The sequence below is a fragment of the Pristis pectinata genome, chromosome 2 (assembly GCF_009764475.1).
Source record: "Pristis pectinata isolate sPriPec2 chromosome 2, sPriPec2.1.pri, whole genome shotgun sequence".
NCBI classification, from domain to species: domain Eukaryota; kingdom Metazoa; phylum Chordata; class Chondrichthyes; order Rhinopristiformes; family Pristidae; genus Pristis; species Pristis pectinata.
Window position 1 is genome coordinate 5498718 of NC_067406.1, and position 19800 is coordinate 5518517.

Here is a 19800-nt window from a genome sequence, read left to right on the forward strand (position 1 = left end):
AGGCGAGGTTTAAAGGTCGGCACAACATTGTGGGCCGAAGGGCCTGTATTGTGCTGTACTGTTCTATGTCTATGTCTATTGATGGCAATCACTCTGGTAGTATGACACTTGAAATTGGGAGGGGCTGCTGATCAGAAAGCATCAAGGCTGAGATGGGAGGGAGAATTGGGACATCACTATATGGAAGGAGGTTGACTTATGAGAAGCTGGTTGAGCCTATAGACATTGGAGTTTAGAAGATGAGAGGTGTCTCAGTGAAATATATAAGCTTTGAGGAGGCTTGGCAGGGTAGATGATGAGAAGACATTTCCCCTCAGAGCAGAAACTAGACCCAGAGAACCTAAGAAAAAGGAGTCTTTTTCTCAGAGGGTTGTGAATATTTTACATTCAATACTTCAATCTGTCGTTAAGGTTGAATCACTGAATATATTCAAGGTTGAGATGGACAAATTTTTGCACGATGTAAGATGAGTTATGTGGCAAAGGCAGGAATGTGAATTTGTGGCTAAGATCAGACCAGCAATGACTTTGTCGAGTGGCAGAACACATTGAGCCAATTGCTTACTCATGATCCTATTTCTTATAAGAGGAGGAATTGTAGCACTGGTGAATAGGAGAGACTAGGAGACAGTGAGACAAGTGGGTGCAGCAGACTGTGAGCTTGGTTGCTGATGACTGAAGTTCCAGTTACCTGGAGACCTCCCAGGTCAGCGCTGAAGGATTACAGCCTAGAGAAGGAGTGCACAGGATGATCTTGTCTAGTTTCCCTGAAATTCTCCAAAAGGAGTGTTGTGTGGGAAATGATGTCATCACATGCTTCCCTGATGGAAAATCACTTTGTGGCTACAAGGTGTGCCATTCAAATTTCCCAACTGACCTGATTGTAAATGTAATTCACTCTGGGTTACCTTGGTTTTCAATTGTATAGTGCTGAACCGAACAGTGTTGTATGATCCAATTGCAAGGCAATGGTACTTTGGAATTCAGTTAGATCTGGTCAACCTTTGTTCTGACCTTGCAACCATTAAAAGTTTGAGAACTCTGATGAATAGGTTTTGCCATAAGGACTGGCTTTTAATTCTGATTTAATGACTGTGTGCTTAATAAATCTGCAGCACAGAATATTCAATGTTGTGAACCCTGTTAATTTGTTATAAGTAATAATACAAATAATTATCTTGCATCTAATATCTAAGTCACTCGTGGAAATTACAAATCCAATTTGTAAGTAAATAATAGAACACTTCACAACATTACTGTCTCGACCTCCAAGAATGTATGAACAACCAAAGCAGTGACTCACCTCCATTTTACTCAGAGCTGTTTCGGGTGGATCATCAAATCTGTAAGGAAGATCACAGGGTAAAAGGAGCTCTTGCACTGCCACAGGCTTTACCAGGAGACTCAAGGTGGTTGAAGGCAGTATGATGTAATAGGAGTCAACATGAACAGACCATGTAGTTCTCATAACCTGAGGCTCAGAACGAGCTAAAAGCATCCAGTCTCTTTTCTACAATATAAAATAGGAAAGAATTTACTTGCATTGATGTAACCAATGAAGGGCTATTTGAAATGTAGTTACTGCTGTTATGTAACAAATATGATTGCCAATAACACTCAGGAATGTTCCACGAATAGCAATGGATTGAAAACCAGAAAATCTGCTTGAAGAGTTGATGAATCAGGGATAAATTGGGACCACTGTCCAGTTCTTTTTCTGGTGAAGAGGGATCTTTTACAGTTGTTTTTGTGGCATAGGCAGGCACGGTAGTGTAGTGGTTAGCATAATGCTTTACAGCGCCAGCAACCCGGGTTCAAATCTGGCCACTGTCTGTAAGGAGTTTGTACGTTCTCCCCATGTCTGCGTGGGTTTCCTCTGGGTGCTCCGGTTTCCTCCCACATTCCAAAGACCTACAGGTTAGGAAGGATATTTAACCTCTCCCTGCTTCAAGCTCAGGTTCCCACCTGTTTTAAGAAGACCACCATCATCCCGGTACCGAAGAAAAGCAAGGTAACATGCCTCAGTGACTACTGACCAGTGGCTCTGACGTCCACCACCATGAAGTGCTTTGAGAGGTTGGTCATGGCACACATCAACTCTAGCCTACCAGACAACCTGGACCCATTGCAATTCGCCTATCGCCGAAACAGGCCTACAGCAGATGCTATCTCCCTGGCCCTACACTCAGCTCTGGAGCATCCGGACAGTAAAGACACCTACATTAGACTATTATTGACTATAGCTCTGACTTCAATACAATAATCCCAAGTAAGCTTGTCACCAGACTCCGAGACCTAGGACTCAACACCTCCCTCTGTAACTGGATCCTTGACTTTCTAACAAACAGACCACAATCAGTGAGGATAGGCAGCAATACCTCCGGCACGATTACTCTCAACACAAGGCTGCATCCTCAGCCCTCTACTCTACTCCCTATACATTCATGACTGTGTGGCCAGATTCTACTCTAACTCCATCTACAAGTTTGCAGATGATACCACCGTTGCAGACCGTATCTCAAACAGCGATGAGTCGGAGTATAGGAAGGAGATAGAGAGCTTAGTGTAATGGTGTCATGACAACAACCTTGCCCTCAATGTCAACAAAAGAGCTGGTCATTGACTTCAGGAAAGGGAGCGGTGTACATGCGCCTGTCTACATCAATGGTGCTGAGGTCGAGAGAGTTGAGAGCTTCAAGTTCCTGGGAGTGAACATCACCAACAGCCTGTCCTGGTCAAATCACATAGAAGCCACAGCCAAGAAAGCTCATCAGTGCCTCTACTTCCTCAGGAGGCTAAAGAAATTTGGTTTGTCCCCTTTGACTCTCACCAACTTTTACCGATGCACCATAGAAAGCATCCTATCTGGATGTAACATGGCTTGGTACGGCAACTGCTCTGTCCAGGACCGCAAGAAGCTGCAGAGAGTTGTGGACAGAGCCCAGCGCATCACGGAAACCAGCATCCCCTCCTTGGACTCTTTATCTCTCGTTGTCTTGGTGTAGCAGCCACCGTAATCAAAGACCGCACCCACTTGGGACATTCTCTCTTCTCTCCTCTTCCATCAGGTAGAAGATACAGGAGCCTGAGGGCACGTACCACCAGGCTTAAGGACAGCTTCTACCCCACTGTGATAAGACTATTGAACAGTTCCCTTATACAATGAGATGGACCATGACCTCACGATCTACCTTGTTGTGACCTCGCACCTTATTGCACTGCATTTTCTCTATAGCTGTGACACTTTACTCTGTACTGCTATTGTTTTTACCTGTACTACAACAATGCACTCTGTACTGACTCAATGTAACTGCACTGTGTAATAAATTCACCCGTATGATTGGTTTGTAAGACAAGCTTTTCACTGTACCTCGGTACGTGACAATAATAAACCAATACCAATACCAATTGTGGGCATGCTATGTTGGCACCAGAAGCGTGGCGACACTTGCGGGCTGCCCCCAGAACACTACGCAAAAAGATGTATTTCACTGTGTGTTTCGATGTACGTGTGACTAATAAAGATATCTTATCTTAATTAAAGGTCTCCAGTCAGTTTAGATTATGCGTTCAAATTGCTAGACTAGGTATGAAGTCACAACTTTCTAACGCAGAGTGGAGATGCTCCAATTGAGATATGGCTGAATGGCTACTGACTTTGTTCCTAATAATCCAATGTTGTACAATATAAGTTGCTGATTGGTCACAGGTGAGAAGCTGGTTTAACCAGGTACATTAATTTTAAAAGAAAACATCTTATGCATGATATATTTAAATATTCTTCATCTGTGTGTGTTCACTGAATATCTACTATAATTCAGTACAATCTTTTGCAGTTACTCCCTTTCATGTGGTGGAAAAAATGGTGGGTGAGATGGGGGTGACAAGTGTGAGGGCAGAGGAGGTAGGAAAGGAAGCAGGGAGTGATGATTAGGTGATGCTGAACTGAAGTTTTACAAACCTGCAGATGGGAGAGAAAAATAAAAACATTAATTTTGATTGGGAAGTCTTGTAGTAAAAATGATTTCTATCTCATGGCAAGTACTAAGTCTGCTGATTTTTCACTGGAATTATTACAGCAGCAGTTTCATACATACACACACACACACACACACACACACACACACACACACACAGACACTGACACACACACAGACACGCGCACACACACAAACCCCTTTTTCAAAATGTCTGCAGTAAATGATTTCTGTCACACGATGTCCTCAGTAAGCTGCAGATATAGTACAAATCCCTCTAGTGGCAGAAACAGGCTCTGCTGCATTTCATTTTATTCCATTATGTAGAATTAGGTAATTATGGACCTTTCAGTTCATCGACTCTTGTGTTGTGTTTATACTCCACATGATTCTCTACCCATTCAATCCACCATATCTCTGCCTCTCAGCATATCTTTTTTTCCTATTTCTCTCATGTGTTCATGGTTTCCTTTTTGAAAAGTTACTTTCTCCATATAAAAGTTACTCTCTCCACATTGGAGGTCAGAGAAGAGTAGCATCGTGAAATTAAAGTGGTCAATCCACTCTCAACATGACCTTCCATTCTTTGCCTACCATACTGTCTGAAAAAACAATGAGTTATATTTTATTCCTTGCAACACTGAGAACGATAGAAAAGGATAAATTAATATAGAATTAAGAGTAGCAGTTCTATTGGAAAAACAGGATAGATTATAACTTCAAGCTTACATGGACTGTGAGATTTCTGTACTTGCTGTTGAAGTGATTGTTCATGATTTACAAGCCATTGAGGTTAGTGGATTAAAAACAAATTTAATATGTGTGGGAAGAGTTGAGGAAATGTGTCAGTGTTGTGTCTGAGACCAGGAACATCATCAACCTGATACAAAAGAAAATCTGGTGGGAGGATAACACAGATCCCACTCCAAGCGATGAGATTCTGAGCTCTACAATGAATAACATATTATTTTGTTCGCCTAACTGATTTATAAGAGTCCCATATCACCATGTCTTTAAAGGGAGTTAGGAATGCATAATGAGTAAAGATAATGTCCACAGAACAAAGGAACATGTGTGGGCTACTTAACCTCTCAAGCTTGTTTCACTATCAAAGTGAACATCTGAAGTACATTCAGAGCAAAAAGGTAACTATGGAGAGAGAAGGTCCCAGTAAGGATCAGTGTGGTAATCTATGTGTGGAGCCATGGGAGATGGGCGAGGTCTTAAATGAATACTTATCATCTGTATTTACCATGGAGCAGGAAATGGAAGCTAGTGAGTACAGGGAAGAAAAAGTGATATACTGAAACATATTGACATGAGAAAGGAGGAGGTATTGGCAGTCTTGAAATGAATAAAGGTGGTTAAATCCCCAGGGCCCGGCCAAGTGTGTCCCAGGATGTTGTGGGAAGCAAGGGAGGAGATTGGTGGGGACCTGGCAGAGGTACTGGAAGACTGGCGGATGGTTAATGTTGTGCCTTTATCTGAGAAAGGTTGCAAGGACAAACCAGGGAACTACAGGCCTGTGAGCCTTACATCAGTGGTGGGCATGTTACTGAAAGGGATTCTGAGGGATGGGATTTATTTGCATTTGGAAAGGCAAGGACTGACTAGGTTTAGTCAGCATAATTTTGACTGTGAGAGATCATGTCTCACAAATTTGATTGAGTTTTTTGAGGAAGTGACCAAGAGGATTGTCGAGGGCAGGGTGGTTTACATTGTCTACATGTGCCTTAGCAAGGACTTTGACAAGGTCCCGCATAATAGGTTGATCCAAAAGGTTAGAATACATGGGATCCAGGGCGAGCTAGCAAATTGGATACAAAATTGGTTGGGTAGTAGGAGGCAGAGGATGGTAATGGAGGGTTGCTTTACAAATTGGAGGCCTGTAACCAGTGATGTGTGGCAGGGATTGGTGCTGGGTCCTTTATTGTTCATCATATATATATTAATGATTTGGGAGAAAATGTGAGTGGCATGATTAATAAGTTTGTAGACGGCACCAAAACTGGACAGGGATGAAGGTTGTCTAAGGTTACAGCAGGATCTAGATCAACTGGGAAAGTAGGCAAGGGAGTGGCTGATGGAATTTAACTCAGAAAGTGCAAAGTGATACACTTTGGAAGGTTACACCATGCCAGGACATACACAGCAAATTGTTCCACATGTCATTTTTGGTTCTTTTACCAATCACATTCATATTAATATGTTCCCTAGTTTTCGATCCTTTTGCCATGACACAGTTTCTCTTGATCTACTCTGACTCTATCTTCCATGATTTTAAATACCTTGACAATATTGCCTTACAGCCCTCCCTGTTCCAAGGAAAACAACTCCAGCTTCTCCAGTCTATTCATTTTCATGGATCTCTTCTAGATCATGTCCAATGGCTTTATAATGTCTTCAATACTACAATTCGGAGCAAACATCATCAAACTCTGAAACCTGGGACTCATCACCTCCCTTTGCAATTGGATCCTTGACTTCCTGACCAACAGACCACAATCAGTAAGGATAGGCAGCAACACCTCCACCATGATTATTCTCAACACTGTGCCCCACAAGGCTGCGTCCTCAGCCCCTTACTCTACTCTCTATACATTCATGACACAGTGGCCAGATTCTGCTTTAACTCCATCTACAAGTTTGCAGATGATACCACCGTAGTTGGCCACATCTCAAATAATGATGAGTTGGAGTACAGGGAGGAGATAGAGAGCCTAGTGACATGGTGTCATGACAACAACCTTTCCCTCAATGTCAGCAAAAAAGACGAGCTGATCATTGACTTCAAGAAGGGGGGTGGTGCACATGCTCCTGTCTACATCAACGGTGCTGAGGTTGAGAGGGTTGAGAGCTTCAGGTTCCTTGGACTGAACATCACAGAGAGCCTGTCCTGGTCCAATAACATAGAAGCCACGGCCAAGAAAGCTCACTAGCACTTCTACTTCCTCAGGAGGCATGTCCCCGTTGACCCTCACCAATTTTTATCCACGCACCACAGAAAGCATCCTATCTGGATGCACCATGGCTCGGTATGGCAAATGCTCTGCCCATGACTGCAAGGAACTGCAGAGAGTCGTGGACACAGCTTGGCACCTCACAGAAACCAGTCTACCCTTTATGAACTCTGCCTGTACTTCTTGCTGCCTTGGTTAAGCAGCCAGCATAATCAAAGACCCTTCCCACTCCGGACATCCTCTCTTCTCCTTCTCCCATCGGGCAGAAGATACAAAAGCCTGAAAGCACGTGCCACCAGGCTCAAGGCCAGCTTCTATCCCGCTGTTATAAGACTATTGAATGGTTCCCTAGTTCGATAAGATGGACTCTTGACCTCACAATCTACCTTGTTATGACCTTGCACCTTATTGTGTATCTGCACTGCACTTTCTCTGTAACTGTTACGCTTTATTCTTTATTCTGTGATTGTTTTCTACGACTTCAATACACTGCGTAATCAATTGATCTGTATGAACGGTATGCAGGACAAGTTTTTCACTGTACCTTGGTACACGTGACAATAATAAACCAATTCCAATATAACTTTTCTAAAATGTAGCAGCCTAAATGAAGACAAGTGTGCTGAACCAGTGTTTTATAAAGGTTCATAATGACTTCCTCGCCGTTGTACTTGATGTCTCCAGCTATAAAGCCTGGGATTCCACTTGTTCTTTTACCACTTTCTGCCACTTTCAATGAGCTTCACGCATACACCACCAGACTTCTCCTGTACCCCTACTGGAATTGTACCCTTTTTTATTTTGCCTCTTCTCAAAATGTAATACTTCACATTTTTCAGCATTAAATATTCTTTGCCGCCTATTTGCCCATTCTACTAGTTCATTTGTGTATTATAGAAGTCTACTCCCATTGTCCTCACAGTTCACTAATATGGATCTGCAAATTTGGAAAAAGATTCACCTTTCATAGCCTCTGGCTGTTCCAAAACATATTACAGCCAACGAACTACTTTGGAAGTATAGTTACTGTTTTAATTGCAGGAAACAGTTTCATTTTAATGCAGTTGATCCAAGGGACATGCATTGCACTTACTGGGCAGATACAGTGGTAAAGGGCAGGCACAGTAGTGTAGTGGTTAGCGTGACTCAGCACCAGTGACCCGGGTTCAATTCTGGCCACTGTCTGTAAGGAGTTTGTACGTTCTCCCCGTGTCTGCGTGGGTTTCTTCCGGGTGCTCCGCTTTCCTCCCACATTCCAAAGATGTACGGGTTAGGAAGTTGTGGCCATGCTATGTTGGCACCAGAAGCATGGTGACACTTGCGGGCTGCCCCCAGAACACTCTACGCAAAAGATGCATTTCACTGTACTTGCGACTAATAAAGAAATCTTATCTTATCTTAAAATGTTTTCCTAGTCTCTGCTCAAATTTATTCATATATCAGCATATACAAAATTTGCCATTTCAACTGATTAGCTCAAAAATGTTTTTCTTCTAAAAACAGATATATTTAGAAATGGTATATATTTTATATATATTTAGAAATGGTAACTAAAATAGCCGAAAATGCATTCGTCACAAGTAACTATTTTTTTATATAAAATGTCACTACATGACCTATGAGTAATTGCATTTTAAACTGCTTAAAATTATTTTTAAAAAAAATATACAGAATCATGAACTAGTTGGAACATCAGTAGTCGTTTCCTCGTAAATTGAGCTGTATTCAAAAGATTTAAAAACATTCCGTTTAATGTTCAGCACCCAAAAGAATAAGCTGCTTTTGAGACTCCTCAGAGGCCTATGAGCATGATTAGTAGAAACTACCACTGATTAATTCATTTTGAAATTGTGGACAGTTTTATGGACACAGATGCTTCCAGCATAATGGCTTTTAAATCAGAGAAAGGTTATTGCTATAAGTAGTCAGTTTAAGATTCTGCAATCTATGCAAGTATTACACTGATTTATTTTCTGATGTATGTTGTCATAATGACTGCAACTGAGCAGGCATTTCGGGGTACTTTATTTCTTATTTCTTGTGTAGCCAATATAATCAATACAGAATTAATCCTTAATAGGTGGATATCTTCCTGCTACTAATTGAGCCTATTCTGCATTTATAACAAGTGATAATGATTTTTGACTCTTATTCCTACCTTCAAGGTGTGACAGAGTGCATGGAAGTTTTGGTGATTTGTTTCCAATTCATCCCAGTCCAGCTTCCAGCAGTTTGTAGGTGTGATGATAAGTGGGAGCCCATAGAATACAGATTCACAGACACCATCTGATTTCAGAGCTCTGCAAGGTAAGGATTTTATGATTTAGGACTCAGTCAAGATCAATCAATTAATTAATGTAATAGAGTTTTTGCATTCATTATCATAACACTGTCTATGGGAACTTGCAATGAAAATAGTTCATAGACTTTGAAGTACTTTAAAAGAACTGTGAAAAGACTTAGGGAAGTATAAATGTTGATAATGAATTGAGTGGTGCACATTTCTGAAGTAAAAAATGTACCCTGAATACGAGTGTGCACATTGCCAGCCATGTACTTAACATTATGGGATGAGTTTATATGTGATATATTGATATCTTGTTAGTTTTTTTTCTGGATGAATATTGTTGAGCCCTCATGTCCTGTTTACCAAAATCGAAAAACACTGGAAACATAGAGACACAAGAGAGTGCAGGTGCTGGAATCTGGAGAAACTCAGCGGGTTAAGCAGCATCTGTGGATGCAAAGGGACAGTCAACATTTCAGGTTGTGACTCTGCGTCAGGGCTAAGTGTGTGGGGAGAAGATAGACAGTACAGAGGGAGGAATGAAACAGAGGCTGGCGGGTGATGGGTGGAACCAGGTGAGGTGGGGGATGATGTGCAGATGGAGCCAGGTGGGAGAGGGGGAGTTAAGAGACAGAGGCTGGTGAGTGATAGGTGGAAACAGATAAGGAAAAAACAATGGGCAGACGGAGCCAGTGCGGAGAGGGGAGGGGGAAGGTAGAGATCAAGGCTGCAAGGTGACATGGAAAGATGATGGGCGTATGGGGGCTGGTGCGGGAGGGGAGAGTTAATGTTACCTTTCCATAGGGTCTTTGACCTGAAACGTTAACTCTGTTTCTCTTTCGACAGATGTTGCCTGACCTGCTGATTGTCTCCAGCATTTTCTGTTTTTGTTTCAGATTTGTGGCATCTGCAGTTTTTTGACTCTCATTCTGTTTGTTATCTCTTGCCCACCTCATCCACACGGTTGGTTATGAAAGATTATCAGTCTAAATTTAGTTGCAACATGAAATATCTGGATGAGTGGCAAAAGGTTAACTCAAGAGCTAGGTTTTAAGAGTGACTTAAAGAAGGAGACAAGTTGACATGGAATCCCACAGCCTAGGACCTAAGCAACATGAGTCAGGTAGCCAACAATGGAGGAATGTAAGTCACCAGAATCAGAGGAGCACAGGGATCTCCAAGGATTGTAGGGTCTGGGCAGGTTACAGAAATTCATGGAAAATTTACAACATAAGAGACTATGTGATTGTCTATGCCAATAAAAAAACTTAGCCAACCTATGCCACCTTCCAGCACTATGTTAGTAGCCCCCACAGATCACGGCTCTTCGAGAGCACTTTCAAGTACTGCTTAAATGTGGTAAGGTTTTCTGCCTTTACCACTCCTTCGGGCACTGAGTTCCAGACTCCCCTCTGGTTAAAAACTTTTTCCTTATTTCCCCTCTAATCCTTATATCAATTAATTTAAAACTATACTCCTGGTTTTAGACTGCTCTATTAAGAGAAATAGGTCCTTTTTATTTCCTCTCCCTAGGGATCTTATAATTTTATACAACTCAACTAAATTTCCCTCAGCTCCTTATGTTCCAAAGGAAACAACCTTAGCTTATCCAAACTTTCACTGAAGCCATAATTTTCTAATCAGGGGAACATCTCTGTAAATCTGCTCTGTGCCATCTCCATTAAAATCGCATACTTTGTGGAATGTGCTGAAACAAAATCGTACAAAGTAGTCAAGCTAAGGTTAACTAGTATTGAATACTGTTCCAGCACAATCTCCCTGTTCTTATACTCAGTTCCTTGTGTAACAAAGGAAAGCATCTTGTATGCCTTTTTAATCACCTTATTGACCTATGTTTAAGGATCTGTGGATATACACTCCAAAGTTCTTCCACACTATTCTATTTTCTTGCATTTATTGTATATTCCCTTGCTTTTTGCACCTTCCGAAATGTATTACCTCACACCTCTCTGGGTTAAATTCCAATTGGCATTTTTCTGCCCAATTGATCACAGTGTCTATATCTTTCTTCTGTCTCCTACTACTGGGTCATTCATCTGCAATCTTCTTTATTGTGCTCCCTATATCTAAACCTATATTACTGACATATATGACAAAAAGCAGGGTATGGATACTGAACCTCACTGTGACAGCATTCTAATCACAAAAGCATTATCAACCATTACCCTTTACTTTGTGTCATTCTGGATCTACTTTGTCACTCTCCCTTGGATTCCATGGGCTTTTATTGATTTTTTTGTCTAGCTGCCTTTTGGGATCTAGTCAAAGGCCTTCCCAAAATTCATGCTGGATATTTCAAATGCACTGCCTTCATCCACCTTCCTGGTAACTTCTTCAAAGGGTTTTACCAAGAGAAGAGAAGGGGCAAGGCCATAGAGTAAACTTAAAAGCTGGATGAGTTAGTGCTTAGATCCAACAAATGCGTACTTTATAACTTGGAGTTTGTACTGCAAGCTTCCTGAATTTGCTGCTTTGTTAATCTTTTGGATGTCTTTGAGACTTTCAGTTTTCTCAGTGAAGTCAATAGGTCCAGGAAGGAGGGCAGGACTGATGAGTCGCTCCTGAACATCACATTTCAAGCAGGCTGTATTTGAGAAAAAAGAAAAATCGTATTAGACCATGTTATTTTTATATTGGATCAATTTATGATTGGCAAAGAGATACATTCTAGAAACATGTAGGGCCAGTTACAGTGCAACTGTTAAGGGATTATGCTTACTCCCAACAATTCTGACATACTCATTGCTTAAATGCAAACCAAACATCTAGAAAACAAGACATTGCAAGATCTGAGATAGTGCACCCTAGATTAATAAATGATTGTGATTCAGCAACAAGATAGCACAGGGCCATTTGCACTGAAATCGGCTATAGATCATTTCTAGACCCCAAATATGTAGCAAGAACGATAACCAACCACGTGGCAGGATTCTTAACAGTGTGGAAGAACAGAGGGATCTTTTTCCCAGGGCAGCAATGGCCAATACCAGAGGACATCCGTTTAATGTGAGAGAAGGAAAGTTTAGGGGAGATGTCAGAGGTTGGTTTTTCACACAGAGAGCGGTCGGTGCCTGGAATGCACTGCCAGGAGAGGTGGTAGAGGCTGATACAAAAGGGATATTTAAAAAGCTCTTAGATAGGCACATGGATGTAAGGAAAATAGAGGGTTATAGGCTGTGTAGGATGGAAAGGTTAGATTGATCATGGAGGTTTATATAGGTCAGCACAACATCATGGGCGAAAGGGCCCGTACTGAGCTGTACTGTTCTATGTTGTATAAAGTGTCATGGACTTCATTTATAATTTTTGGGTGACTGTTAGAAGAATGCTGGCTTTACAAGATGACTGTATCACGAAGAGAAGGAAATCATGCTGTAATGGAAAACAAATAAAACTGCAGATGCCTGAATCTGAAATGAAAACAGAAACGGTGGAAGAACTCAACCAAGTCAAGCAGTATCTGTAAAAAGATTAACTAGGGGTCAGTGTTTTGGGTTGTTGGGTCAGTGACCCTTCCTTTGAACTGGGAGAAGAGTGGAGAATTTAGTTTCCAAAGCGGGGCTGGGGAGGGGGGACAGAAGCCTACATGGAGACAGGTTAAGACAGATCAGGCGATAGGGTGCATGTGCCCTGACTGGTAGCAAGGCATTTTAAAGAAATGGAATGAAAAAGGGACATAAACATAATGAGAAACAATGAAAGAGCAATTTACATGATAGTGGAGAATTCAATGTTCCTTCCAGAGGGTTGCTAAGTGCCTAGATGGAAGATGTTGTTCTTTGAGTTTACGTTGAGCCTCACTATAGCAGTGAAAGAGGCTGTAGATAGATAGGTCCGAATGGGAGAGGGGCAACTGCAATGGTGCTGGATTCTGCATGGATACAGAACTTGAAAAGTTCATCACTTTTGCTGCCAATTTCCACCTTGCTCTCACATTCACGTCGCCCGTCTCTGACACTTCCCTTCCCTTCTGACCTTGTTGTGGCCCTTGCACTTTACTTGTTGATGCTGCACTTTCTCTGTAACTGTAACACTATATTCTGTGTTCTGTTTTCCTTTTAACTACCTCAAGGTACTCAAGTATGGAATGATCTGTGTGGATGATAAACCAAACCAAACCATCTCTATACAGACTTTTGTCTTACAACTTACTCCTCCCCCAACTCTTCTTTGAAAATTGCACACTCCCCACTCTCTCCCCAGTTCTGAGGGTCACTGACCCAAAACATTGACTGGTTTCTCTTTCCACAGATGCTGTTTAACTTGCTGAGATTTCTGTTTTCTGTTTTTTGAATTCATACTTCCAACCGAATCTTTGTACTCTGGCCTGTGCATTGAACACAGAATGGATGCTTGGTGTAATATTGGGGACTCAAGTATTAAATAATGAGGACTAGTAACATTAAATTTGGCTATAAGTCTTTGTTTGAATCCCTCCAGTTAGATTTACACCCTGTTGGAGTACAGTAATGGATTACCAATATCACAGATTAGATCCTACAAAGGTAATCTATCCCTCAGAGAGAAACAAAGGACTACAGATGCTGGAATCTAGATGAAAAATATGATGATGCTGGAGGAACTCAGCAGGCCAGGCAGCATCCATGGAGAAAAGCAGGCAGTCAACGTTTCGGGTCAGGACCCTTCTTCAGGAAGAGAGCGATACTGGTACTGCTATGATGAAGGCGATACTGCTATGATGAAGGACCTCTACATATTGATTGGGGAAACTTTCCTGAACACATTTGATAAACTCTGTCCCATCCAGTGCCTTTACAATATGGGAGTCCCGGTCAATATGTGGAAAGTTAAAATCACCTACTATCACAACCTTATTTTTCTTGCAACTGTCTGCTATCTCTCTACAAATGTGTTCCTCTAAATCCCGCTGACTATTGGGAGGTCTATAATATAGTCCCATTTACATGGTCGTCCCTTCCTTATTCCTCAGTTCCACCCATATTGCCTCAGAGGACGAGCCCTCCAGTATGTCCTCTCTGAGCACTGCCTTAAAATGTCTTTAATGACTATGTCCTCTCTTTCAGGTCCCTGCTTGGTTTCATTTTGTATTTATCTCCACGTTTTCTTCAAACCTAGCAGTCCTGTAAAACCACCCTACCTTTCACTTCATATATCCTCCATTTGATTATCAGTATTCTTTTGTTTCTTGTATATAATGAGCACTATGGAAAGGTAAAATGCTGTTGTGAGATTAAGGATATCACAAATTGCCTCTATGTTTCCAGGTTTGGAAATTATTTCATCTTCAGATTGTTAATCAGTGACCCACCATTGATGTTCCACTGGGTGACAGTGAGTTCTGATGTGCCCATTCCTTAAATGAGTAGTCTTAACAAAACAGTTTTACTCTGGCCACATATGTGCAAAAGTTCTTTCAGTCTTCAAAGGCTTGCAAGCACTGAGATAAATTGTTAGATATCTCTGCATAAAAAGCTAGCTGCATATGCAGAGGATCTTGCAAATTACATGGTAATAAAGAGCTACAGGCTCCTATTTATTTTCAACAGCCACTGGAAAGATAGCTGTTGAAAATAAAATTTAATTGACATCAATTAAAATGAAACTTAATTGACATCAATTAGAGTTATTATTCTAATCCCACATACAGCTAGCGCATGCCGTCTTTCACTACAGGTGCTAACAATAGGATCAGTATCTTTGTACTATGTGGTTCTGCCTGGTTGGACAATTAATTATAATACTTTTGAAGGGAATGTTAGAGATATCCTACTCATATGAAGTCATGGTATAAGCAAGTTTTCCATCACATTTATTTGATCTAATGATTGCAAACCTTTTGTAGGCAACATCTGGAAGTTTGCTATGATTAACCTACTTGGATAGTTTAGACTTATGTTGTGCACCCTTATGCTTACAGCAGATTAGACGACATATTGTTGTATTATCAGTCTTTGAATATGGCCACTGTTTATTAGATTAATACACTCACCCATGGAGATCCTTCCGTGGAGCTCCATGGGTGAGTTTCTTGTACTGAAGATTCTGATTAACAAGGATCAATTCTTTGCTTGCTACCTATGTGTTCAGTACCAAAGGTGGAAATTCTATAACCAGCATATTTTGAATTGCATGTAATTTCTAAAATTGACCACTGAACAAAGAAACCATTAATAGTTTAACATATATAAGGTCACTGCAAACTCTGAAATGAGACTTCAAAAATAATAGAATTAAAAGTCAATAATCTTATTTGTTTTCATCTTCATCTCATTCTCTTACAGTCCTTGACTTATGTCTGAATACAGACCCATGACCTGCTCAACTAAACATCATTCATGAACCAAACCCAAATGGTTAACATTGATCATGGGTGTGTTCAACAGCCTAGCCAAAAAAAAACCCTCTAATGACAGCTGCATAAATGTGGTTTCTCTGGATGCTGTTTAGGAATAACAATTCTGGTCAACATTTCCTCTCCCTTGCCTAGAGTTGCCAAGGTCAATTGTAGAAAAATTATCATGCAACCTCCGTATGCTGGGTGAGATTAATTAATTTAAAAGGCAAAGATTAATGATTGAAGCACAAATCTCCTAATGGTCTGTATGGTCCAGTCACACATCACCAACCTCATCAACAGCCTGTGCTGGTCAAATCACATAGATGTCATGGCCAAGAAAGCTCACCAGCGCCTCTACTTCCCCAGGAGGCTAAAGAAATTCGGTATGTCCCCTTTGACACTCACCAACTTTTATCGATGCACCATAGGAAGCATCCTATCTGGATGCATCATGGCTTGGTACGGCAACTGCTCTGCCCAGGACCACAAGAAACTGTAGAGAGTTGTGGACATAGCCCAGCGCATCACAGACAGCAGCCTCCCCTCCTTGGACTCTGTCTTTACCTTTCGTTGTCTTGGTGAAGCAGCCATCGTAATCAAAGACCCGACCCACCCAGGTCATTTTCTCTTCTCTCCTCTTCCACCAGGTAGAAGATACAAGAGCCTGAGGGCACGTACCACCAGACTTAAGGGCAGCTTACTATTGAACGGTTCCCTTATACGATGAGATGGACTATGACCGTACGATTTACCTTGTGACATTGCACCTTAATGCACTGCACTTTCTCTGTAGCTGTGACACTTTACACTGTACTGTTATTGTTTTTACCTGTACTACATCAATGCACTCTGTACTAACTCAATGTAACTGCACTGTGTAATGAATTAACCTGTACGAACGGTATGCAAGACAAGTTTTTCACTGTATCTCAGTACAAGTGAGAAGAATAAACCAATACCAATATCAATGCATTGCCAGCCTAGATATAAGATTCAGTCATACTAGGCTATGGACTAATGGATAGGTATATATTGTATTTGATGGTTGGCATGGACATGGTGAGCCAAAGGGACTCACCATGTCCATGCCAACCATCATATACCTATCTATACCTATCCATTGGTACATAGCCTAATATGACTTGGTGACTCAAGCACTCGTCCAGATGCTTCTGAAATGTTGTGAGAGTACTTGCCTCCCATTACCTTCTTAGGCAGTGTGTTCCAGACTACAGCTACCCCAGGTGAAAAAATTCTAAGATCCACTCTAAACCTCTTAACCCTCATCTTAAACCAATGCCTTCTGGTCTTAGACACCTCTTCCATGGGGAAAAGTTTCTCACTATCTATGCTTCTCATTATTTTGTACACCTCTATCTGGTCTTCCCTCAGCCTCCTCTGCTCCAAGGAAAACAAAACCCACTCTCTATAGTCTCTCCTCATAACTAAAATATTCCATCCCAGGCAACATCCTGGTGAATCTCCTCTGCACCTTCTCTAGTACAATCACTACCTTCCTATAGTTTGGTGACCAGAACTATACACAATATTCCAGCTACCCCCTAACTAACATTTTATAAAGATGTCCCAGGATCTCTCTGCACTTATGTTCCGGCTAATAAAGGCAAGCATCCCATGTGCCTTCCTTACTACTCCATCTACCTGTGTGGCCACTTTCAGAGATCTTTGGATTTAAACACCAAGTTGCCTCTGTTACTCAATAATCCCTAAGGCGTAACGTTCGTAGTAAATGTCCTATTCCTTCTTAGACCACTCCCAAAATACATCACCTCACATTTATCAGGATTAAGTCCCATCTGCCATTGCCCTGCCCAACTTAATAGGTGATCATTACCATTCTGTCGCCTGACTACTCTCCTATCAACACCACCATCAATTTTCATGTCATCTTCAGACTTACTGTACCACCAGACTTAAGGACAGCTTCTACCCCACTGTGATAAGACTATTGAACAGTTCCCTTATACAATGAGATGGACTATGACCTCAAGATCTACCTTGTTGTGACCTTGCACCTTATTGCACTGCACTTTCTCTGTAACTGTGACACTTTACTCTGTACTGTTGCTGTTTTTACCTGTACTACATCAATGCACTTTGTACTAACTCAATGTAACTGCACTGTGTAATGAATTGACCTGTAAGATCGGTTTGTAAGACAAGCTTTTCACTGTACCTTGGTACAAGTGACAATAATAAACCAATACCAATACCAATACCATTCACATCAAAGTTATTAATGTCTTTAACAAACAGCAAGGGTCCCAGCACTAATCCTTGTACTAGACTGCTGGTCACAGCTTCCAAACACAACAGCAATCTTCCACCATCACTCTCTGTCTCCATTTATCAAGACAATTTTGGATCCAATTTGCCAACTTCCCTTAGATTCCAAGAGCTAGCCTTTGGGACCTGCCTTCCATGTAGGGCTTTATGGAAATCCATGTAAACCACATCAACTGCACTGCCCTCATTAGTTACCTTTTCAAAAACTAAAAACAAATAAACCAGACATCTCCCACCCATAAATCCATACTGACTATCCCTCATTAATCCCTGCCTTTCCAAGTGTAGATTAATCCTGTCCCTCAGGGATTTTTCCAATAATTTCCCCATCAGTGACGTTAGACTCACTGGCCCATAATTACCTGGCTTATCCCTGCTGCCCTCCTTGAAAAAAGGTACTGCATTTGCTGTCTTCTAGTTATCTGGCACCTCATCTGTGGCCAACAAAGATTTAAATATCTCTGCCAGAGCCCCGCCAATCTACTCTCTAGCCTCCCATAGCAGCCTGGGATACATCTCATCAGGGCCTGGGGATTTGTGCACCTTTATGCTGCTGAGACATCTAATATCTCCTCCCTTTTAATCTTAATGTGCTCAAGATGCCACAAAAATAGCTCTTTTCCTACTGATCATGATTACTTCTTCCTGTAGAACTGGGAAGACGCATATCTGCAAGCAACAAATGGAGATGTTCCTTGTCTGTTTCATGATTGTGTAACCAACTCTTGAAGAAACTATCCAGGCTGACTGTGTCATTCCCAATTATCTGCAGGTCGATATCTGTCCCCAGGATGGAGCATTCTGCACAGAAAGAAGAGGTGTTGATTAAAAAGGTAAATACATCAAAAACAGTGCTGATCGCAATTCATTAAGGGTCTACAGTTTCATTCACTAGCAACTTGGAAACTAAGGTTGGGATGATCCAGCCAACTCAAATTAGGTAAAGTCAAGTTGTGATGGATGCACAATATTTCTATCCATCGGGTGATCTTTTAGATCTTTCATTAAATTGAAGCTCAGCACTGCACTCAACTATTTACAACATATCTCTCTTTCTCTTATTTGCACCTTCTGTTTTTTAATTGTCATATTGCCATTCTAATTTGCCTTGCATCTTCCACCTTTTGGTCATTTTATCTCATCTGCCTTTCATCCTTTTACAGAGTTTACCTGTTGATCCTCCCTCTACATCCCACTTGCAATGAATCTGAACTTGTGTACGGATTTTACTTATTGACAGATGTAGCAGCATGTATCAATCACTATGTTCCACCACCAGATTCCTTGTGGAGTCCTGAGAAGGAAAACTTTAGACTTAAGAAAGATAAATATGGTTCTTTGATGTTGGTAGAAAGTGAAGCTTAGTCCAGAGAAGTGTGATGTAATACGTTGGAAGAACTGCAAAAAAAGCAATGGAATTCATAATAAATGGAAGGTTACTGAGAAGTATGAAGGAATTCTGGTCACCCCATTACAAGAAGGATATGGAGACTTTGGAAAGGGTACAGAAGAGGTTTACCAGGACACTACCTGGTTCAGAGGGTACGAACTATAAGGAGAGGTTGACAAACCTGGGTTGTTTTCTCAGAGGTTGAGGGGAGATCTGATAGAAGTTTATAAAACTATGAGAGGCATAGATAGGGTAGACAGTCAGAATCCTTTCCCCAGGGTAGAAATGTAAAATACCAGAGGACATGCATATAAGGTGAGAGGGGGAAAGTTTAAAGGAGATGTGCGGGGCAAGTCTTTTTACACAGTGGTAAATGCTGGGGTAGTGGTGGAAGTAGATATGTGAATATGCAGGGAATGGAGGGATACGGATCATGTGCAGGCAGAAGAGATTTAGGTTAATTTGGCATCTGGTCGGCACAGACATCGCTCGCCGGAGGGCCTCTTCCTGTGCTGTACTGTTCTATGTAATCTATGTAA

The 19800-nt window shown here is 41.4% G+C and overlaps 2 protein-coding genes across 2 annotated transcripts in view; both read right to left on the reverse strand.

The window, feature by feature from the left end:
• The window catches only part of LOC127580023 (uncharacterized), a 399650-nt gene that overhangs the window by 239415 nt on the left and 140435 nt on the right, over positions 1-19800 (reverse strand).
• The window catches only part of m1ap (meiosis 1 associated protein), a 60247-nt gene that overhangs the window by 10173 nt on the left and 30274 nt on the right, over positions 1-19800 (reverse strand). The window contains exons 5-8 of the mRNA XM_052033220.1: positions 18526-18672; positions 11673-11829; positions 9096-9237; positions 1304-1510 (exon numbers count right to left, since the gene is read on the reverse strand). Coding sequence (XP_051889180.1) covers positions 1304-1510; positions 9096-9237; positions 11673-11829; positions 18526-18672 — 653 coding nt within the window. The remainder of the gene's footprint in view (positions 1-1303; positions 1511-9095; positions 9238-11672; positions 11830-18525; positions 18673-19800) is intronic.